Source organism: Dermacentor variabilis, chromosome 1, assembly GCF_050947875.1.
Source record: "Dermacentor variabilis isolate Ectoservices chromosome 1, ASM5094787v1, whole genome shotgun sequence".
NCBI classification, from domain to species: Eukaryota; Metazoa; Arthropoda; class Arachnida; order Ixodida; family Ixodidae; genus Dermacentor; species Dermacentor variabilis.
The window spans coordinates 276,555,712-276,580,109 of NC_134568.1; the positions used below are offsets into that span (position 1 = coordinate 276,555,712).

A 24,398-nucleotide genomic window follows, 5' to 3' on the forward strand; every position below is an offset into this window, starting at 1 on the left:
GCCTGATCCAGTGCCCCCCCATGATTGCAATGCTGGTGTAACCCCCCTCCCCCCCAATCTAAAGTGTTATTAACAGAGTTCTGCCACCTACATCACCTGAGGTGTCTCTTGAGTTTCCTTTAGTCTTTCACTTAAAATTTTATTGTGGCTAAAAACTTACTGCATCATTGTTGGCACAGACATGCACGGGTTTTAATTCATACGTAAGCTTTATTTCTGCAGATCCTGACAATATGAGGACCAGCACATTAGAAGCACCAGAGGTGCCTACCTCATCCTTATTTTTTCACTTCAACATATATTAAGTTTTCACTGTAAACACCATGCACAGACACAATATACTTAAATATATACACAGGACAAAGTTTACAATATCTTTATAAAGAGATGGAGGTTAGCCAACTAACAACTATTTCTAATGCTATGGATAGCCTATATGATGCTGTATGTTCACCTCGCTTCAAATTGCTTTGCATACTTTTTTGACCCTGTAAAATATCTGAAGACTTTAGTGGCCCCTTTGGTAGAGTCTTTTATCAACGGCATGCGAAATGCATATGAATGATATGTATCGGAGTGTTGCTCCTCTTTCCAGTGAGCAATGCTAAGGACTCATGAAAGAAAAAAGAATCACTCTTCTAATAATTTAGATTCGTTAGGAATGGAAACATTTCCACTTGCATGCAGAGGTCATAAATATATATTAGTCACTCAATAACCGAAATGAGGCCGAGCCACATTCACCCAAAATCGTAATCAATAGCAGTCATGTGCTGCTGCGCTTATGCTCGGACTCACAGTGAAAAAAGGGAGAAGCTGCAGTAGCACCGAAAAGGTGAAGCAGCATTAGTGATAGCGAAGTTTAGGGCAATTACACCAAGGAAGACTACACCACCTGAGAGGCGCCAGGTTCTTGGTGGTGCGAGAGGACTCGGGCTGTGAAATTGAACTGTCTCCTACTATGAGGTCTACTAAGGCCATCACTTCTGTGAATAATTCTTTGAGGTCACACAAAGTTTTGTCAAATGCAACTGTTATTAAAGGTTCATATATATATATATATATATCATAAGAAGCCAACAAACACTGACACCAAGGACAACATAGGGGAAATTACTTGTGCTTAATGAATGAAATAAAGAAACGATAAATTAATGGAAATTTAAGTGAATAGAAAAACTACTTGCCGCAGGTGGGAACCGAACCCACAACCTTCGCGAAAGGAGAAGGTTGTAGGTTCGATTCCTACTTGCGGCAAGTAGTTTTTTCATCCACTTTAATTTCCATTAATTTATCGTTTCTTTATTTTATTTATTAAGCACAAGTAATTTCCCCTATGTTGTCCTTGGTGTCAGTGTTTGTTGGCTTATGTTATGACTAATAAAAATCGGGCCCCTCGGTTAACCCCCTTTCTTCTTGTTTTTTTATTTACACACACACACACACACACACACACACACACACACACACACACACACACACACACACACACACACACACACACACACACACACATATGTATGTTCCTTGGAAGAGGTCGTCCCACCAACTGAAAGTGTTGGGTAAATAAACCAAAGATAACCGCAAAGTTGTGCTTCCCATCTTTCTAAATATGTTTGGCCCATAATTCCAGTTACTACTACTGCTACTGCTACTACTACTACTACACACATGTGCGCATGCACGCACACGCGCGCACACACACAGACATTGCTCCTCTTTCCAATGAGCAATGCTAAGGACTCATGAAAGAAAAAAAAAACACTCTTCTAATAATTTACATTTATTAAGAATGGGAACATCTCCGCTTGCATGCAGAGGTCATAAATGTATATTAGTCACTCAGTAACCGAAATGAGGCCACATGCACGCAAACACAGACACACACACATGTGGAGTTAGGAAAACGACCTCTATTAGTTGGCCGGATAAAAATAGTAAGCAAAACAAAGTTATTAATGAGTGGCAGTGCTGACCTTGTGTACCGGGTTGTTCATAAACATTACATGAAAAATAAAGTTATGGCTTGTGCAGGGCATAAACATTGGATTGCATTACACGTTGCATAACATGAAAATAAACACAATTAGATGCAATGAAACTTTTAAAGGATTTATTACCTGCTTCAGTAAAGCTTCACTTCACACAGATTCTAACATGTGCCTTGGATCTGCATAGCTTTTTAATTTCTTTTTTTCTGTGTCATACGTAAAACAAATGGACACACAGCTACACTAGCTGGAGCTTAGCAGACAACAAAGGCGAGTTCCCCTGCTGAAGTAATTGCAGCACCGTTCGCAGCGCTGGCATTGGCCACGGACAAGGCCAATCAAGAAATTAATGCCGGCTTACATCAAACTGTCATGACATGTTCTGCCACAATTATTTTGGCTAAGCTTTCAATTACAGCAATTTGTGATGAAACAGAAACAAAAAGAGGAAAGAAAAACATTCAGCTATAAGTACACTACTCATTTGAGGACTTGGTACCCAGAGTGTTAACCAGAGGCATTTTTTTTTTCACTCCAATTTTCGTTCCAGCTAAGTGAAAATGGTTCAGTTTTGATTCCACTCTATAACGAAATAATAATGACTCAAACTGGTTTATGTTCCTTTGGACAAACTAAGTATACAATTACAGGAAAACAGCATAAATTTATTTCAGAAAAGCTTATGGTGCTTCTGGGAGCTGCAAGGAAAGAAAAAAAAGTAAGGGGGGGGGGGGAATCGATACAATTCTTAGGATGTCTTATTAAGTAAGTTAAAGATTACCTAATTAGACTTTATTAATAAATATTTCAAGGTAAAAAATACTTATGACTAGCATAAGCAACACCCAACAACATAAAATGATCACCGTTCACATACAGCCCTCTGTTATTTTTTAATTCTTGGTGATATTTAGTAAGGAGAGCCAATATAAAGGTCCCCCACCACTGGAGAACTATTTCACGGTCATTAATTTCAAATGCTCATGAATGTATTACTAACATGCCTGCCTCCCAACACAACATGTTGAAAGCCACAATAACGGTGCTGCCACTTGTAAAATTAATTAAATTATGGAGTTTTACATGCCAAAACCACAATCTAATTATGAGGCATGCCGTAGTGGAGAGCTTCGGAAATTTGGACCACCTGGGGTTCTTTAACATGCACCTAAATCTAAGTACATGGGTGTTTTCACATCTCGCCCCCATCGAGATGCGGCCGCCATTGCCGGGATTCAATCCTGCGACCTCGTGCTTAGCAGCCCAGCAAATTGTAGAATGACATCAAGCTTGTATGCATTTACAAATGATGTAGCATGGCAGAGCCACAACTGCAAGCAATGCATGGATAAACTGCTCCAGAGCAGGTGGCCAACCATAACTAATATCAGTTTTCAGTTTGTTTCCACAGTAAACAAAATTATAATGTTCCGATTAAGTTCTGGTTTATGGTTCAGTTCCATTTCAATACCCTGTTTGTACCTTGTCTTTGCTCTCTATCCCCCTGTTAGCCCTAGGGTTGTTTCAACCCATCACAACAGCATTATAGATATTTAAACATATTAGAGATAACAAGATAACATATAAGAACATGATGAAAAGTGTGTGCAGGAATGCCTTAGTTAAATGCACTATTCTCTGGACAGCTTATGGCAAAGCTTACTACAGCAGTTTTGTGCACCGTAAAAGCTCTGCTACCAGAGGGAGCAAACACTGTTGAGCTTACACAAGATTGTACAAAGATTGTACAAAGAATATACAAAGAATATAGCAAAAAGTAGGAGCAGCAGCAACAAGCAGAATTCCAGTGGCCATGTGCACAAGAGTGATACTCATAAGTAGAGGCACTGACCCATAATTCCACCTACCTTAATATCTCTATGGATGAATCCTTTGGAATGCATATACTCCACCCCTTTCAATATTTGCTTGAAGAAGCGCATTGCTGGTGGAATGATTCTGATGCTACTCTTAGCTGCAAGTTAAAAACACAGGAAGGGTCAAATTTCTGCTTAACCCTCCAAGCACCAACAAGGGAAGTTTGTTACACAGAGAATGAGTGACAGCAGGTGTATCTTAGAACAATTTTTTGTGAAAAGCTAATGCATTTTGGAACAGCTCAGTTATAGGTGTAGCGAACGCTAAGCTAGAGTTAAGAGGAAGCCTCCCATCCAAATACACGGGAAAGGAAAAATAGTTTTCTTTGGCAACCACTGCACCAGATTTGATGAGGTTTCATTTAAAAAGAAAAACTTTAAGGCCTAGTGAATGTTGGTAATGAATTTTTGATTTAGGCCATCAATTTTTAAATAAAGATGGTTGAATATTGCAAATTTTCAGAAAATGAAACTATCAAGTTTACAACTCTCTAACTCAGCAATGAAAAACAATATCTCACTTCTGTAAATTGCATCTAATAGTACATCTAAAGCAGACAAAATTGATGTATTACACGATTCTCAAATATGCCATTAATATGTGAATACAACTTTTGCAAAACCCTTCAAAACAATGCAAGAAATTAATGTAAGATATAAATTGACATATCAAATCTGCCCGCTTTGGATGCTCTAATGGATGCACTTTATGAAACTGTGCTATCTGTTCTTGGTGCAGAGCTACGAATTTTTAAACTTCTTGCATTTATGTTCTTCAAGCTTGCCAATTTTTGAAAATTCCTTTAAGAAATTCAGGCCTTAACCCTTTCAGAGTCAATGACGTAAATATATGGCGCGGCAAACAAGTCCAAAATGGTCGATGCTGTATATTTATGGCGCCATCTGTACATTTAAAAAGCATGCCAATTTTCCTTTTTTTTTTTTTTCTTTCCGGGCATGTGCTGCCACTATGTGGGAATACAGGGAATTTTTTTCTCGCGTCTTCCTCTCTCCGTTTTCGTTGCATGGTTTGTTTTAGAGCTAGTATGTTTGCTCCGGCACATCTATATACTACCGCTCACGCACTGGCGCACATGCGGGTGGGCGGCGGTTAGTTTGTGTTTTGTTCAGCGGGCGGTTTCGGCTTCTTGCATTAGCAAAACTGATGGCTCTCTCGTTACTAATTGCTCAAAGGGTGGCCACCTGTTATTCGCTCATTTATTGCTCACAGGGGTGCGCATACGAAGGATGCCACCATGCATGCGTTTCCTTTTTTTTTTGGAGACTCCCGAAAACTAATCGCCTCTGGTTGGCGATAAGATGAAGATTAGCGTAAGTTTGTCACACAGTTTTCATGAGTGTGCTCACCTACGTAGTTCGATTACGCAATGGACGTAAACATTAGTGTAGGAGCAGGAACATTTGAGACTTGCAAAATATTCTCGTGTGCACATTTTCTAAGCCTTGAACTATGCGTATAACAATGCATGAAATTTTTAATTCTTATAAGTTTATTTTCTTTTTTTATTGTTATTCATGAATAACCAGTACACATATACCAACACAAAATATTTTTTTTTCAAACAGGTCCCTCTGGAGAATTTAAATCTGCAATAAAAAAAAAATCAACCCTGGGCGGTCGCATACAGCAAAAAAAATTTACCCTGAAAGGGTTAAATTGAACTTCTGCATCCAACAGTCACTAGAATTTGGCTTTTGCTCTCAAACGCAACAAACTTCATTAAAATCAGCCCAGTGGTTACTTTTGAAAAGTATTGCTGCGTTTGATATGTATGGCAGCATCGAATTTCGGCTCGAGCTATAGCTTCCTCTTCCGTCAACTGCTTGTTTAAAACTTGCATTGATAGGCAAGTCTGACAATTAAGTTCTTAAACAGCTTTAGAATATGAATAATTTCACTAAGAACAACTGATGGGCCAGTTTTCCACACAAGACAGTGGTTCACAGGAAGAGGGAGGCATGGAGTGATCAACAGGAGCCAATGTTTCGACAAGGGGATTGACAAAGTCTGCTTGCGGAAATGTTGGCTCCGACATCTCTGGTTAGATAAGCTCACATAAGCTGCATAGCAATTTTATGCTACACCCTCTAGTTCTCCTTTCAAGTTGGTTATTTATGTAAGTACTTCCCTCTGTAATGCCTAAGGACTTGACAGCACAGCCACACAAATTAAGACTGAAGAGGCAGACAGGAAAGAAAGGCAGGCCATGCCCAAGTAATGTGCTCTACTGGTACTTCTTTGGTGTAGAGCTCTCTCTGTTAAGCTTAGGAAAATCCACTGTTAAAGATAAACTGAAAAAATAGTGATAAGTGATCATTAGGGCTTAGTATTCATTAGGGCTTCTTACCTGACTCTTCTTCAGCTAGCCGCTGATTACGTGCGGCCAACCAGTCAGCAAGGTTTTTGGAGCATAGCTCCATTTGAATGTACAGCATGCCTCCAACATCCTTTAATAAGAAGTTACCCATACATGCCACATGAAAAGAGAGAAAGAGAGAGAAAAAAAAAGACTATTTGCATAGATGAAAACGACAGGGACTGTAATCAGCAGCATTTGTCTTGAAGAAAGCCATGCACTACAAAGATAAATGTGTATAAACAAAAAGATCTTTATTTTTTATAATCCCTGTACTTTTTGCATGAGAAGTAATTTACTTTGGACTTACCCTTAGCCTCCACTAAAGCAAACATCTCTTGGCCTGCTTTTAACATCTTTCAGCTATCTTGCTTTTCCACACTGGTACTTGTGCCCAATCATAGTAAATATACATAAAAATATAACATCCAGACCTGCCAGCCTTAAAATTTTGAAAAAGCTACAGTCAGAGGCAAAATACAAAAATTTGGTGAAAATACTAAAGAGTGTTTTACTGTTTAAAATGCTGAAGAAAAAAAATACATACACCACAGTCTACTCTGTAGAGATGCTGCAAGCAGGTACTCTGCTCTACAGTTTCAAAAGACTGAAATGTTTACGATAGAGGTTGTGCCTATTCGAAATTTCAAATACAACTTGAACAGTCTCTGTTATTTTATCCTAATTTAATTCAAAATTCACTCTACGGGATAATAACTCTTAATTGGAGTCACGAGGGAGAGATACCGATGCATGTGAGAACTGTACTGAAATGATTCAGCCACAGGAGAGCCACGGTTGTGCAGAGGCAGGCACCAGATCCTGAGCTAACACATTAGGCAGATAACTTCTGCTCAGTAGTTTCCAGTTGTTCAATAAGGATGCCTCACTTTTAGACAGCCTATATATGAATTTGTTGTCTCCATTTAAGTGAAGCAATTTATTATGTATTTGTGCAGTGCTGTAGTATCACACTTCTTTTTTTCATGATGGTGACATGCCGTTTCTGTTTCATTATCGTCACTGCCATAGCGCATCAGGTAACTAAATGAAGTTTTAATGTTCCTTAGCTGACTAAGAGTCCTGTTGCTAATGGAATTACATGCATGTGTCAAATAATGTAAATAAACCTTTTTTTTAAATATAAAATGCACTTCACGCAAAATTCATATTTCACTTTTTCATAAATGAAAAACCATTTCATATTTGGCTTGATTTGGAAATATCACTATTTAAACATCTCCAGTTTATGAAGCTTATAAAATGTTCCCGTAGCAGCTGCCAAAATTTTTTTTGTTAGTTCAACAAGAGCGCAGCACTCCCACAAGCAAGTATGAATATGTGAGCAAGCCCACAAAAGTTAGGCCTAGAAAAATCGGCTGGTGACGTGTTTTTGTACTTTTTCGAAATCAGTTTTGCACTAAACAATGCAAATGAAAAATAATAAAATTATTGATGTCAATACGAAATTTGTAAACAATATCTAAAAATCGAGCATTTTACATTAAACTTGTAAAAGTTGACAGGTAAGTACATCTATTCTATCAATCAATATTTGAAATATAGCTGCCAGTGTCTTTCAAGTATTTTCCATAAGTTTGTTAACTGCCAATAAGACAGCCATTGGTAGCATTAGGTGCCATGGCAAATGATTTTCCATCAAGCATTAAAATGACAAAATCTAAGCAACCAAGTTCGCTTAGATATTACTTGTTAACACATACAGCAACACATGAAACAATTCCTTATCACCTCCTGCGCTCCCAAACTTGAGACCAAACACAGCCATGATCTTGTTTGTCATCTTTTAATCTATTTTGAGTCATCCTTTAGATTAAAACCTACATAAGCTGCCAGATCACTTTTGCTTTCATTTTCAAATGACACAAAAGTTTTCGAACATTAAAAACAATTAGCATTACCAGCTACTATTGCCACTATATGTGATGTTACGATGAGCTGCCGAGCATTTTGAAGTTGTGCTACTACCCACCTTTTAAGTTTTTGTCTGGCCAATTGGTGAAACATTGATAAATGGATGAAGGGCACAGAAAAACAAACAGAAAGAAGGTCAGACAAGGCAAGCTAGATCTTGTGTGCCTTTCTTTCTGTATTTGTCCATTCATCCATCCTTCACTTCTGCAATGTTTTAGTAAAAATACTATTTCAGAAGTGTAGTCCAAAGTATTGTCTGGCTTAACTTTCCTTTCATTATGCCTTTGAACTTGATCTCCCTCCTACAATGCACAGAAATGACTGGAATGAGTTCTTTCATCATTCCTCACACTCTGTAGGAGTATCTGGCTGTGCAATAAACTTGGTTGCATTAATTTACCCTAAAATATCATGCATGTAAAAAACAATTATAACATTTTTGCTTAATATTTCTACAAGTCACCGTTTTACATCTTTAGCCTGCACAGGTTTATGCATAATCATTAGGCTGCTTACTGAAACTGTAAAGAAATAGCAGAACAATAAAAAGAGACATTACCAACTTACAGAAGAATTAAGAAGTCTGAAAATATGCTCTCGGGGAGTGGCCACGACAGGGGAGGTCGCAACATCACTTGACGTCTTTCTTCCATTTATGTTTTGTCCATCGGCATCTTTTCTGAGCTCGCTATCACTTTTTGAGCTCTGGCGTGAACACTTCCATCCCTCTGCAGAAGCCCTACCACAAACGAAGTCCAGCGTCGCTTTGCTTGGCTCTTCCAGTGAAACGCAGTGCTCAGTTTCCGAGTTATCCAACTTTTCAACGTCGTTTGTCTCAACAACAGTGCTATAAGAAAGCTGCTTCAAATGTGCTGCTGGCACTGTGTCGAGAGATGTGGACGACTCAACAACATATGGCAGTGAGCTTGTGTTGTCGCCAGCACCAGAAGAGATAAGAACTGTACTGTGAAGAAAAATAATGACATCAAGGTGAATTACACGACAGGCTTATTGCAGCAACTTTTTCACAAAGAATGTCATGGTCACAAGGAGGTATGTGTTGTGGCCTCCTTGACAAATCACACTGCGCACACTGCGGCGAGTTGTCGAGGATGCCATTAGTCAACAAGTAAGAGTATATAGCCTAATGTGTTCCACGAATGTATTTCCACCTGAATTGTAACTTTCAGCCCCTTGAGGACTACTCTTTGGCATACAGCATTGATGGGGTGCAGCAGTGAAAGCAGACATGTTATTTTTAGCAAGAGAATAGGACAAAGACAAAAGTAATACTTATCTTTGTCCCTCTCTGTTTGCCAAGATAATATACAATCAAAATGTGGCACCAACTCACCTAAACTGCCACTAAATGTGCAAGATATGTGCAGGTGATTCTGCTGCCTGATAAATATCTTCCTACATATAAACACAATATAATAGTGTGCCACCTTCTTGGGCAACATGTTATAACCATGAAGGCAATGCCACTTCATTTGAACGCACAAAGGCAATGTTTTGTTGCCCTCACAAGGCTGTAGCAGCTGAGGAAGGATTACGTCTATGGCCAGTTGTTCCAGCGTAGCTTGGTTTAGCTGAAAAGCAACAGCATATCGAAACAGTATAACATCCTTCAGTTACTTGAGTGAGGGAGGATTCAAAACTAATACCTTTTTTTAACAGAGGCAGAAGTAGAGATGTGTTGCACTAGGTGCACATATTAAACTAGCGTCAGCATCAGTTGGCCAAGCATCATGTCTGTTCATTACGTTGCTTCCTTTTGACTTTCTGTCATCACCTATCTGTTCTGTGATGACAGAGACATGAAAAGATGTGTTTAAGCATCACATCGTCTCCTCTTGGAGAAAGCAGTCAAAGAAACTATCGAAATGCTTTGATAGGCTCTGAAAGAAAAGCTTTGAGCCAGGTAAGGGTCTATGAATGGTTCTTGCAGATCAAATATTGTAATATAGTTAATGAACCCTCAGGCACCATTGTATAATTAGCACATAATATGTATATCTCAAATTTTATTTCCCCCATTCTTTCTCTTGTAATGCGCTCCCCTCTCTAATACAGAAATGCCGAGAGTAAAACAAAATAAATAAATAAATAAATATCTCGCCTGGAGACCAAGCATAACCTCGGCATCCTTTGGCAACTAGAACTGAAGAAAAAGTTCAAGAATACAAAATGCAATAATGTTCAGTTTTCATCGAACAGTAGATGAGTTGAAAGTTTGGACATGCATTCCTCAGAGTTCAAGCGAAAAGCACCAGGACAAATGTGTTTCATGTCTGAAAGAGTACCTTGAAGGTTTAGATTAATCCTTTAAACACGTAGGATAACTGCCTTCTCTGCAACAATCTTTGTAAAAACTGCCAGTGATGAAGCTGTCCTGTCTGCTTTTTTTTTTCCCCTTAAATAAACACCAGGAATGCGAAAGACACGTCAGATGTGAACAGTTTTTTCTTCTGCTGTCAGGATGACAATGGCGCGAAAAATTTTCAAAATAAGGCAGATTTCTGTTAGTTCGGCAACAAGAGTTTTAAAATGGTGTCTGCCTGCACACTGCTGCTGCACGCGTTTCAGAAGTGCATTTTTTCTGCCGAAAGATTTATCAACCTCTGATGAGGACTTTGCTGCTGATGAAGCTGAGATTTTCGAATAAATAAGACCTGGACAGCTTTATACCCCTGACGCATGGGCGAACTGAAGTCCTTTGAAGTAAACCCTCTTACTTTGCACTCTAACAAAAAGGAGTTTTGCCCGTGATACACGATATGGCACGGCCTTCTTTATACGTTTTCAGTAAGCACCGCTGCAAAACTGAAACTGCCAAAATTCTAAAAAATTTTGCATCTAGTAAATGCATTGCAAAAGAACAAGGGATTAAGCACAGAAGACTCGTCGCAGCATTAGAATTCAATTCACATATTTGTTATTATCAGTGTTATTTAGAAGTGCATCCAAAATATCTTCCCATAAGGTGATGAGCGGCTATGTTGCATTCTCTGGCCACTGGAGACGCGGCTCCATGTAGATGCCCATTGCCGGGGCCAGATTTGATGGGTCCATGTTATATGCCATAGAGTGAGCATGCTGTGCCAATGAAGCTGTATGATTGGGCAACCATGCGGACAAAGCTGCCCAAAGTGAATACAGTGACCGGACGGTGGTGACATCTATGACGGCCAGTTGCATGCGTTTGAAAGTATGTCTGCAATACGTGTTCACTGCGAGACAAATTGGGGGTCTGCTAACTCTAAGAAAGAATTTTAGAAGCAATAAAATGATCAGCAAGACTAAGAAGTGTTTTTACAACTTTTCTGCTGTTGATGGGCTGTGCATGAGGCTATGCCTTTACAGCCATAATGTACATCGAAAATCTCCCTTTCCGCAAGGGACCCTTACCAGGGTTATCGGCGTTAAATGAAATGCGAAAAGCAGAGCACATGGCTGAAGCATAACTGAAGGTACAAAGTGCACCGTCCAGTCAACATCATTGACAAGCACACACATCTGGTTTGACCTCACTGCGCGACGATGCTCCCCCTATACTGCCATATTGTCGTTTCTGTTCTAGTTCTCTTTTAATTGAAAACGAGAAAAGACGGCTGCGCAGTAATGATGACGGGGCAAACTGTATTACACTGTTTGCATTTTATTTTATTTATTTATTTATTCAAAAGAACCTTACGGGGCCCTATGGCAGGGCATAAAGCAAGGGGGGCAGTTCAAGCGGTAAAGACATAAAAAGTACAAATTTCCAACAGGAACAGTGCTATAAAAAGATTGCCGTATTATACAGTATTCAAGGCACAGGGAATACAAAGCAATATCTGAAGGCACATGAACACTTGTTACCATTAACAGAGCAAAAGGAACACTGTTATGAAAATAATATACAACCTTGCAAAAATGTGCGATAAAAAACACTAGACTGGGCATTTGTGAACGGTATTAAATGGGTAAAGCGTGAGTAACTGACAGCAGAACGTGTCAGGTTTAGATATGGAGGTAATGATATCAGGGAGGCCATTCCAGAGACGAATGGCACGAGGTAGTGCAAATGAATTAAATGCATTTGTTTTACTGTATATGTACATAAAACTGAACTGATTATGTAATCTGCATGAAAAAGAGTGCGGTATTTGTAGTTGTAACCGGGTTCGTTTATTAGTGTAAATATACTAGTGGAATAAGCACAGAAGAGCAATGTTGTGGCGGCTATTTAATGGCGGCAGTAGAAGGTCTAGCTCAATTTTTGTAAGGCTTGAGTTTATACGATAGTTACGCGATATGATTTGGCGCCTACAGCACATACCGTTCGGCCGCACTGTACGATAACACTCGCCCTATACTGCGATATTTTAGCTTCTCTTATCTTTGATTTTTCTTTTTTTGCCTTCAACTGAAATAGAATCGGAAGAGAAACAAAAAAATATTGCAGTATAGGGGAAGCATTACCACACAGTGCTGCCAAACCAGATGTGTACATGTTGATGGTAATGACTGGATGACGTGCACTATCGGCAAGTACAATGTTAGGGGTTGTGAACAACAAAGTGAATATAAATACAGTACATAATTACATGAGTGTTACTGCAAAATTTTTAGGCTACAACAACAGAATTAAATATGTCATCACAGATTCATGGTATGGAATGCTTCAGCCCTGCACTTTGCTGTGCACATTTCATTTGACACCGACAGTACTCCCTTGCCATGTGTTGCCTTTCAGGCAAATGTTCCTTAGTTCAAAGAATTTTGAAGTGCCCTTGTGTCAAGGGCATTACAGGGCTGGCTGTCAGCGACAAGGTATTCTTTAGTATCCGGCAATGGGCAAGGATTGCACATAATATCTTAAAAAATGATGATTGTGCCACAGGTAAATATCACATCCATCGCACAAAGTGCACGAAATTACCACATCGCGATGACGCTATCGGTGCTGCCCAACAAGCTTCCACGGGAGCATTGCAGGGCCTATTTAAGTAAACATCCTTTTATGAACATGTTCAATTTTAGAACCTGCAAATATAAGGCTATTTTATAATTTTAGCTAAGTTAAAGGAAACATCTGTTGCTGTGTCATTTAGTCCCTATTTCAGCACTTAGATATGCAAGTACAGCTTCACTGCCTGAAATTATGGTTATTAAGAGTATTTTAGCATAGTGCTATCATACTACCATTAATGATATTGACTACCATAGACAACGCATTAGAGTTTGCCAAGACGGCTTCAACCAGTTAGCTACATTGTCTAACATGTTCGCAGCACCCACACTGCATGCCCACTTCAGGGTTGGGACTACCCAGTCATTTTGGAGCAATTTTCAGAGCAAGTAAAATTGCGTTTTGGACCATTTTGAAGCAGTTTGGAGCAGGCCAATCTGAATTTCGGTGGAATAATGGAATATGGCAGCGGCACTTCGAAACCATGACCAAACAGAATAAACTAACCCAAACGCTGTACTGCAACTGTCTTAAGCAACGTCTTAAGCTCAATTTTGAAGCAGATTACTCAGACACTGAAACCTTCTAGAGCATGCAAATTTTGGCAATAGTGCCCCTAGATTTTTAATTAATGATAGCAATCACAAAAACATGCATTATGCAATAGTGAGTCTGAAATTTAGAACTGCAGCCCCCAAATTTTTTTTTTTAATGTCTCATCAGTGTGGGTGAAGTGCCTGGAAATGCACTTTACCAACAAACCATACTGAGAAGCCAGAGTTATGAACTACCGTGGTTTATCATTGCGATAGCAATTATATGGACATTCCAGGTGCATTTATGCCAACATCGTGCTGTTCCATATAAGGTCCAAGGGTGATAACACTGTTGCTATGCGCCATATGCTGCATGTGCGAGTGAAAGTGTGTGAGGGTGAGCCGGCAATGGTCGCTGAATCTCTTGTGTGCAAGGCACCACGGGGAGAGTTTACTATTTTTCGGAGAATGAATCTGCTCGCTGTTCGAAGCCACTGCCAGAGCACACATGCCAAATCCGTTCTGGCACAGCATGGCACAACTTCAGTCAATTTTTTGTGTTTGGCACAGTTTGGTGCAGGAATTTGCATTAGTACCAAGGTGGCGCAATTGGCATAGGAGTCCCACACCTACCACTTCTATCTTAATTCATCCTTGCTTCTTGCTCTTCTCTGTCATGACAGCAAAAAAAAAAGAAAAAAAGTAATAAAGAATAAATAAATAAATGGTAAAATCAGCATTTAGTTAGTCTAATCTCAAGCTGAGGATAAACTATCAACAATCCTTTTCCCTCATTAAGACAGGTGTTTGTTCTAATGCAGTTAGGCATAAGAAAAGAGACCACCAAGTCACGAAAGTGTTTTAGATTTTAACCTATCAGATGGTGCCTCAGCATTTAGCATTGAATTATCAGTCAGCTGTTTCATCCTGGTTGGAGTTGAGCTTGATTTCCTCTTCATTTTGTCCAGTTTTGTACATGCTGTCCCGGTAAACTTGCTGAATGGAAGTGGCAAATAAACTCCACACATACGTAGTCTGTGGCAGTCAGTATCCAAGACAACAGTATGATGGCAGCTTATGCTAAAATAGTCAGTCAGTTATACTTGCCAGCACATGCTACTGCAAAATATATTCTAAACAATTTTTACGACACCTAAGTGCAGGTCACGAACCAGTACCACTGAGCACTTAATCACAACGTGCTTGTGACAGCTCATATATGGATGAGCGCTTTTAATTCTTATAAATATTGCGCCTTATGTTAGAAATAATGTGGCATAAGGTTGGCATTAGTATTTGACAATAGTATCTGCATCTGTTGCTGAATCATGCAACAAACTAATCACTAAGATCATTAATTATATCTCTTCAAATGGTACCACTACTGCCCCTTTGTGGTTTTTGTAGCACTTTCTGGAAATTATATAACACTGCCTCATTTACTTTACGGCACAGAACTAGAATTTGCATTAATTTTTTATATTAAAGTTCTTACCAGAATGGCAGTCCAGAATGGCAGTCAATGCATAGCAGTCTGTTGATTCATGGTAGTACTGGTGAGATGGGCAGCAATTCCTAATTTTGGGAAGTTGCCGCAAATAAAACACGAGACTTGAAGAAAGGGGCAACATGAACACGAACCGCTTCGTGTTGTCCCTTTGTTCAAGTCTCATGTTTTGCTCGCGGTAACTTCCTAAAATCATGCATCACCAACTGGCCTACACCCACACTCTGCTATGTTAGGAATTCCTAGTTTTCTCCGTTAGGATCTGGGCTATGTTACATACTAAAATAACTATAGTACAATCATATACCAGTACAGAAAAAGTGTGTCAGTACCGATAATACAGAAACCCTACAACGCAAGTTAAATTAGCTGCCAACTTATGTTGAAAACTTCCATAGGCCTTCTCAAGTCAAACTTACAGATGCTAGCACAGAAATGCATGTTCCAAATTCACTGGATATTAAAAACGCACCAGTTAAGTTTCTCTCTAGGCTACATAAACTAGCCCAAATTTTTTTGCTGTTAGCATTCTAAAGTAACATAAAAAATGATAGTAAGAGCACTGTGGAACCAGCAATACACATAAGACAACTTTACAAACCTTTGAGAGCTGTCAACAGTGGCTGCATGTGACTTCGTCCTAAAATCTGTCATGTTTTCAATCCATGCTGACTTGTAGGCCACAATATTAGAGTGAGAAAGCTGAGCAAAAAGCTCCACTTCTCTTAATACCTAAAAAAATAGATTATAAAAGGACGTCTTGTTGGGCGAGTTGGTCACAATTCATCTTGGCTACTAGGCACGAAAACACACACGGCACAAGGGCTTCTGCCATACGACTCCGCCCATTCGAAATTAATAAAACGGGGGATAGCTTCACTTTGCCTGCAATCCGCCCTCGGAAAATCGTGCCCTCACAAGATGCAGCTTAGCTTCCAGACTCAATTGAACAGGCTGTCTTCAGCTGGATTCCCTGACTCGATTGTGATGGCAGTCGCTGAAAGCCTGCTACAAAAAATGAAGAGTGTGGCTGTGAGAGCTGGGGAAGATCCCCGTCGAGATGAGGTGGTGAGGCCTGTGGTGGTGCCCTATGAACACAAGATGGCCCACAATTTAAAGAAGGTTGCTAGCAGGCATGGGGTGCCGCTTGTGTTTTCAGCCCCCCGAAAGCTAGGAAGCCTTTGTTCTCGTATCGAAAAAATACGAGACGATAAAAATGGATGCGGCACCAAGCATGCGCGACCATTCATGAAGTGCAACGAAGGCGTTGTGTACGAAATCTCCCTCTCATGCGGCCGCTCCTACATAGGGCAAACGGGGCGCTGCGTTAACGACCGAATCAGGGAACATGAGAGAAATGTAGAGCAAGATAAAGAAGGGCCAAACATTCCCAAGCACATTAAGTCCTGCCCATCACGCTCTTGTGAGCCATGTTTTGCAGGGGCGCGAATTCTGGCAAGAAGTAAAGATCAAAAAGCTCGGGAAGTGATTGAAGCTTTCTTTATCGGAAAGAAAGGAAGCATGTGCGTCAGCGACCCGTCAATATATTTATATATGGCTGAGAAGAAATATTTAACCAGTGCGCTTCCATATCAATCTTGATGTGATTGTGTCCTCGCGTCTAAGACGGGTATATAAGTGTGTGGTGTGCCTCCGAATAAAAGCAGTTGTAAGTGGCGCTCTGTCCCGTCTCCTTCCTAGTGCCGTGTGTGTTTTCGCACCTAGTATCTAAAAAAATAGAAAAGAAATAATCACAACTGTAGCAGTTTGCAGAAAAAGAGATAGCACATGAGAACATATGACACCTTACAAATGCATGCCTTATACAAGTGCTGCTCTAATGAAGGATTCCCACTAAGCAATGCTCCTTTTCCCCCTTCCTCCCTGCTTGAAATGACAGCTTTAACAGTTAGCATTTTAACTGCACACTCGATTGCCCCCCCCCCCCCCCCCCCCCCCCCCCCCCCCCCCCCAGCCATCCTTTTTTTAATGTGAGAGCATTGCTTGGCTCATTATGTGACCTCGCTGTCATCAGAAAGTTGTGGCAGAAAAAAGGTCACACAAGTTACATCGTGTTTATTTAACTAAAAAGATTAATGGCCATAGTGCGGATTCGATCCTCTGCCCCACCACCACAGTTACTGCTCCATAGCTGAGCGAGCTAGCCACTGCACTATCGTTGCAACAGGCGACAGTAATGAATATTTTCGAGCCTGTGCACGATTGGGTTCTGCTTGGCGGGTGGGTCGCGAGATGGCAGAGAGAGGGGCTGCAGAGCAAAGCATGGCGACTTTTGCATTCTCGGGGATCCGCAGATGCCGTCGCCGGAGCCCATGGGCGATGGATAAGATGCAACGCACGTCAGGTACCCGTTAGATGACAACTACGACATCCCCCCAGAGTATGAGGTGGAGCTCGCCTACGAACCCAATGAAGAATTGTAATGTCAACACCATGGTGCCACTCAGAATAGTACAGTAATGGCATGGCAAAGTGGTGCCATTGTGCTGAAAAGTGGTGCCATCGAGAAAGAATATTTACCACAATGTGAGTGAAACACTACTTTAATGAGAACTCCGCAAATAAGAATCAGCTGAGAGATTGCCATATGGCTGGTTTGTTGTTTTGCGTTGTTGCGATGTCATAAGCAGCAACATTGCACTCGGAAACATAACACAGCAGCACTAAACTCGCCAACTTTTTGCCACAACACCAAACTCAGCGCCACACTCAGTGACATGTACAGTAATGCTCTCGCATTTACATATTATAAGAACTGCTTAGGTGCCCCCAGCTTTTTTTTGTTGTTATAGAGACAAAGCAGTCATGCAACAGGAACTTAAATTCAGAAGAAAGCAACTGCAGAAAAGTATGAGTCTGTCTTAAAACAAAAGTTACCTGGTTTAGGAATTTCAGATCGACATACTTGAAGGGGATCTTCTTCACAGCATAAATCTGGCGGTCTGTTCTTCTTATTGCCTAAAGTTTTATATACAAAAATAATCAATGAACAGATCTACTTCCCTAAAATGCTCTTGCAAGAGAACTATGCAACTTAAATAAGAAATACCACTATGCTGCCTACCTTACACACAATTCCAAATCCTCCTTGAGCGATTTCTTCAATTTCTTCAAAGTCATATTCATAACGTTTTTGGTGACATACAACTTCATTATCACGGTGAAGTGCGAGATCAAGCTGTGGCCTGCACACAGAAATCAGAAAAAATAAAGGTGGATCAACTAACCACCTTCCGGTACCTTACCACCGGCATCGCACAGAACTTGCTCAGCAATGTGCCTGTATTTACATTACATCTGGTGGATACTATATTGCTATACATAACACAAGATTTCAAGAACTTCAACTATTCGATTACACATACAGTCCACCTACAATGATCACGAAAAGCTTGAAAAATTTGATTGCAATATATACAGTAGAACCTCGTTGATACGTTCCCAATTCGTACATTTTCCAGGTGCCAATATTGGCAATCAAGAACACAAAAAAATTACCCAATAGAGTTGTGCTTATTTTTTACCGGTTCATAGGTTTCCAGAAAACAAAATTTTTTGGCACCAACATTCAGTACGTTGCCAAACTGTGATTGTATAATACATTTTCCGGCAGCTGGATCCCATGTAGACAAGAAAATGTGCGAAGCACACGTGATTCAGAACAGTATATAGCTGCCCGCTGCAGCAGCTTCACCGCAATACTTGGCCGCCCGTCTCACATCAAAATGCCGGTGCACACAGTTTCTTATACCGGTACCAGCAAATCTCCACCTGGGTCATTGCACACTGCATTCACAGCTATCGTTGCCAAACCTATTGCGATAAGGATCGTCACCTATCTGTTTTACAGCGCGGGGTGCGTAGTGCCATTGGTAGCGTTCTGCACAGTTTTAGTAGGCAATAATCCAAATGGGCTGCTGTTCCCTGCTGCAGGCGGCGCAATGTGGGCATCACGTTTCGCTTTGGCGGCATCCGGCGTTACCCACCAGCTTGATTTCGTTTCGGTTTCCCATCACCCTCTTAAAACACCACGTGATAGGAAAACAACTAATTGCGTCTCGAGCCGCCAGAGCACCACTAGCTTAACACACGTCGGTGTCTCATGCCGCAACAATCTGCACGACGCTTCACATTGCATAAATGTCAACGATAGTTGTCTGTCAAATTTTTTTAGTTACTTCCGACCGTACGTTTTCCTGGTTAGCACATTTTTTTTTCGTGTTTTTTCCAAAACATACGAACGAGGCTCTACTTTGCATATCATTATGCCAGTGTGATTAATCTACCTGCAATACACAATGTTGTAGACATTGTGCTAAGTTGTAACTGGTAATTATCATAAGTAATATATATATTACTTATGATTATCTATTAGCTCAACTGCAGTCTTTTCAAGCATCATATGAAAAGGACAGAAAAAAAAGACAGTGGCAATTTAGCGGTAAATGCGAGAGAAGTGTGTTAACATTACATCGCACCTCTTTAGCTTCACAGATCATTTTATCTGACTCGGGACACGTCATGCCTCTTCGAGGAGCGAAGTGCAACTAATGGTGGTCCGAAGCAGACTGACGCAATGGCACTTCAGCGCCACTGCCCTTTCCCTCTCTTGAGTGTCCATTTGCCAGCTGCGTTGCTCTCCCTCTCCCTCCTCCCAGCTTCGACTAGCTTCTAGACCCCTCACGCTCTTCTAAGCTTTCTCATCCCCTTCCTACCTCTACCATGTGACTGGCTCCCTACACTTGACACGCATGCACTTTTTTCCACTTTGACACTCCTAATACTAATGCATTAAGGCTGACTTTACAAACCTGACGAGTTGTTCACAATAACTGAACTGAGCAGCATTTACAAAATCTGATGTCAATGGCACAACACTCATGTAAGGACTACAACGTATAAAGTAGTAAACAGGGGTTTTGTAAGAGACTTTGCGAAAATCTTGCAAGCCAGTAGATGTCGCATAACATTACACATGAGACTGCAGCTTTAATGGAAAACTAAATGAGAACGACAGCATAGGGAAAAAAAGAAAAAGATGGAGTCTTACCCGGGCAAGCAAGCCAAGCTGTCACTGAGCTGCAAGAAAACAGAGGCTTGAGTTGAAAGAACACTTGTAATGTTATGTGCTGCAACATGGCAAAGACAGCTTGTCAAAGAACAATATATTGAATGGCCCAATAGAAATGTTTTTGTGACCATTGTTTATTTACTTATTTATGATACATTACAGGCTCTTGTCAAGGCACAGAGTGATAGGGGAATACAACAACAAAATACTTGAGCATGAACAAGAACAAAGAGAAGCAACCATAAGTAGCAAAAGATGGCACCACTGAATGGTAATGAAATATTGTATTTGTGCTGAGAATCAGCTTACAATTAGCTCTCTTGACAAACCTATCCTTTATCAATGCTTCAAATTTTTTCACTTCAAGCTGAACATTGAACATCCAACTCTTAGTAACCAGTAGCTCTGGCAGTTCTAGTGCATGCCATGGTCTTTATTATGAGGCTTGTTCACTTAACAAAAAAGTCACATAGTACCAGCAATAAGAAAAAAAAAAAAAAGACACTGGTGAAAGACTTCTTACTGACATTAATAAAAGAAATCGTCTATCTAGCCCTTCCATAGACATCCTAAGATTTCAAGCGCAGAGTCATCTACATCTATAACAGGCAAACAGGCATTTTTTACAAGCACTAATAGACCACCACAACTTTCACAACACCCTTCTCTTCCCTCACGTAAGAGATTTGATACCACAGAGACTAGCTAACATGCTATCACACTACAAGTGGCTTGTTGCAACATCATATGTGCTAGTGGATAAGGTAATGATTAAAATCAGCAGGCCTAGGAAGCCTAGCATGCTCAAAGAACAAAAATATACATGATAATATGCTGGACTGGTCTGTGAAATGTCAAGGCATTGAGAAAAACCTGAGAGGTTGTCACTTTCTGTGCAGACTTTTTGAAAAATGTGAAGAATGGAAAACCATATGAAGGCACTAGCATGCCATGTGGCCGACACTCTTCATCAATGCCTCTGGTGTCAGTACACTAGGTCTACCAAAAATATTTCCCATTTCAACTAAACATTTCTATGAATGGTATCACAAAGGTGCAAGTTTTTGCTTAAAAAAAGTTGCATAGTAGGTGCTGCTTTATTGGTACAAGTGTTAAATAAAGTTAAAATGTGAGATTAGAGTAGCAAAGTCTACAAAACATCACGTTACTGAGGCCAGAGGCTCTGTAAAAAAGAAAATCATGTAAATGTAAAAAAAATTTTAATTACAGGATTTTACGTGCCAAAACCACTTTCTGATTATGAGGCACGCCGTAGTGGGAGGACACCGTAATTTTTGACCACCTGGGGTTCTTTAACGTGCACCTAAATCTAAGAACACGGGTGTTTTCGCATTTCGCCTCCATCGAAATGCGGCCGCCCTGGCCGGGAAAAAAAGCATTGGTGCAGCTGCGGTGGAAGTACACAAACTCTCATGCATAACATGTTCTGCTTATATAATTGGCAAAACCCGCCGTGGTGCTTAGTGCAGGGTGTCTACAAAGCTGACATTTCCAAGTTTCCCGAGTTTTCCAGGTTTTCCCTGAGTGCTTTTGCGAAATTCCGTGAGTGACACAGAACTCTGTTTTATGTCAAGACGGGCTGGATGTCGCCCGATGCTGTCACACTCTAGTAGCCATGTTAAAGAGTAAAAAACGACTTAATCCAGTTTGAATAGTGAGGAGTAGTGTTTATTTTATTCAAAAAGAAAATAGAAGGGAGGCGTTAGTAAAATGTACAGCAAATAAAATATCTTCAACAAAATTTGTAAAGCCCATTACAAATTGCGTTGAACATTTTCAACTACAAATAAAAAGAGATGCATACAGATGCAAATATTTTTTAAAATATGAGCTATTTTTACGAACTGATAGCAAGCTCATTGGTATGAGGCCTGAACTTTGTCACAAGTGAGATTCTCTCTCAGCAGCTGGAAAGTCAACCTCAACTGTCCTGACATACTCTCAGCCCACACACAACGTCTCAATATTGCGTTTCACTGTTTTGAAGAGTATTTTGGTTTGGATGAGGAACACCTGCATCTCGGTGTCAGCCAACACTTTGTTTTTTCAGCTCAAGCTCCTTCAAAGAAGGGCCATTAGTCAAGTCAGTGCCATTAATGACAGTGGCGAATTCTTTAAATGAAAAACACGGCACTGAATGGCAAGAAGCTTAATAGCCAACGTCGAAGCAGTTCGGTCTAGCGCTGCCACGGTGGTGGCTACGACTGCCAGCGGATCTGCATGCGAGAGCGCCCGTTCGAGGCGGCGAAATAATCAAAATGGTGGTGGCAGTGGTTTTGATTAATGCCGTTTCGGACCTGCAGTCACAGCAAAAAGTCCGGAAAATCAGACGGCAAAAGATTATTGCATCCAAAATTTCAGACATTCTTGTACATTGACTCTATGGTGTATGTGGTGGTGCCGCAAAGCCGTCCGATTTGTCGGGCATGTCCCAAAAATCGGGTGTCCGGAAAATCGGTCATTGACGGTACACTGGTAAGTCCTCCCGCCGGCAACACGGCCTCAAAGATGATTCGTTACGATTCCTCTCTGTTACTCAAGCCAGCATTAGCACGACTTGCATTCCCTTTCAATACAGTTACAGCTAATTTTCTCCTATATAAGCACAAATTCCCTAAGTTTTCTCAGAGTATTTCCAGACTATACAAAATCCCTGAGAGTTACTGGTTTTACCGGTTGGTAGACATCCTGGTAGTGGCTATGTTGTTACGCTGCTAAGCAGGTGCACATTAAAGAAGCCCAGATGGTCAAAATTAATCCAGAGTCCCCCACTACGGCGTGCCTCATAATTAGGTTGTGGTTTTGGCACGTAAAACTATAAATTAAATATTTATAATTGGTAACAGTAGTCAACCACTGGTAAATACAGGAAATATAGTTTCACCACTTTATCACATTCCCTTAACTGGTGCTACCTCTTCACACCACTCTGTTGGCATTATGAGCAGGAGTGTGACACCCACCCTGTGTGGGCCTGTCTCAAACAGGCACCCAACACAGTATGGTGTCTGAAATGAGCGGCATAGCAATGCAAGAGAGCCTGTTTGTTAAAAGCGACTGAAGATGCAAAATTCGTAAGCCTGTTCAAACTAGATTTTTTTTTTGCAGTACGTAATCTGCCTGCATTAAAAAAAAATGTTGCAAGATTTCTGGAAAAGTTATCTAAAAGACTGGATTGCTTCAATGTTTGCCTTTAGTATCGCTTTAATGGTCCACAAAAGATGCTCACCCAAAATGACTTGGTTCACGGGTTACTTCATTAAAAAGTATGAAGGTATGAGAGTGACAAGAAAGTGCTCAACGAAGCTGAGTCACGCTCTCTGCGACTTCCGGCTTCCCAGGCTCTCATGACCCAGCTACTACGATTGAGTGAGTAGCTCAATCCCGGCAAAGCCCTGTCATATATAACATATAGGTAACAGGCCGCGCTCACATTTTTATGCAGCACTGAACATGCTTCACGTCTTAGGATTGCGCTGCTCAAGACAGAGGGAAAGGATAGAATCACCCTGGACATTCGAGGACATCACATGCAACTTAAGTGTACCACGTTTGCAGTCAAAGAGCTGCATTCCATCTGCAGAAGCCAAGTCACTAGTCCTGGAACATTTGAACTCGACTTACCTGAATCACCTACAAATATACACAGATGGCTCTGTCAAAGCAGACGAAGACCGCTGCGCAGCTGCATTCTATATCCCCTCTCTAAGATATACATGGTCTGGCCGTCTGCACTGTATAGCCTCGTCGACAATTGTGGAAGGCGTAGCAATAGCTTCTGCTCTGCGCAAACTAAAGACTTTGCCTCCGCAGAATGTGGTTGTCCTTACGGACTCAAAGGCCATGTTACAACAATTATACCATGGTCTGCCATCCCTCAAGTTCCCACGCAAATCACTAGCCATCGTGAAAGAACTCAACAACAAAGGCTTTACAGTAAAGTTTCAGTGGACTCCCTGGCAACGTGGTATTTCTGGCAACAAAAAAGCTGATGAGCTTGCATACGCAGCGCTCTATCATCCTCCTAAAGTCAAGGCTCCAAAGAGTAACCAGGTGAGAAAATCTGACATTCGAAATCACTTTGGGTTGCTTTGGTTTCCACTG

The 24,398-nt window shown here is 40.7% G+C and overlaps 1 protein-coding gene across 4 annotated transcripts in view; it reads right to left on the reverse strand.

The window, feature by feature from the left end:
• LOC142565121 (eukaryotic translation initiation factor 2-alpha kinase 1-like) overlaps nt 1-24,398 on the reverse strand; it is a 79,947-nt gene that overhangs the window by 48,049 nt on the left and 7,500 nt on the right. For 3 of the 4 annotated variants that reach the window (XR_012824841.1, XM_075676237.1, XM_075676235.1), the window contains 8 exons: nt 20,253-20,281; nt 18,267-18,387; nt 18,080-18,160; nt 15,783-15,913; nt 15,170-15,208; nt 8,749-9,145; nt 6,238-6,337; nt 3,860-3,966 (listed from right to left, as the gene is read on the reverse strand). Coding sequence is in view for 3 of the 4 variants with exons in the window: in XM_075676237.1 (XP_075532352.1) it covers nt 3,860-3,966; nt 6,238-6,337; nt 8,749-9,145; nt 15,170-15,208; nt 15,783-15,913; nt 18,080-18,160; nt 18,267-18,387; nt 20,253-20,281 (1,005 nt within the window). In the remaining variant the exon portion in view is untranslated. The remainder of the gene's footprint in view (nt 1-3,859; nt 3,967-6,237; nt 6,338-8,748; nt 9,146-15,169; nt 15,209-15,782; nt 15,914-18,079; nt 18,161-18,266; nt 18,388-20,252; nt 20,282-24,398) is intronic. The other variant, XM_075676236.1, reaches the window with a different exon arrangement.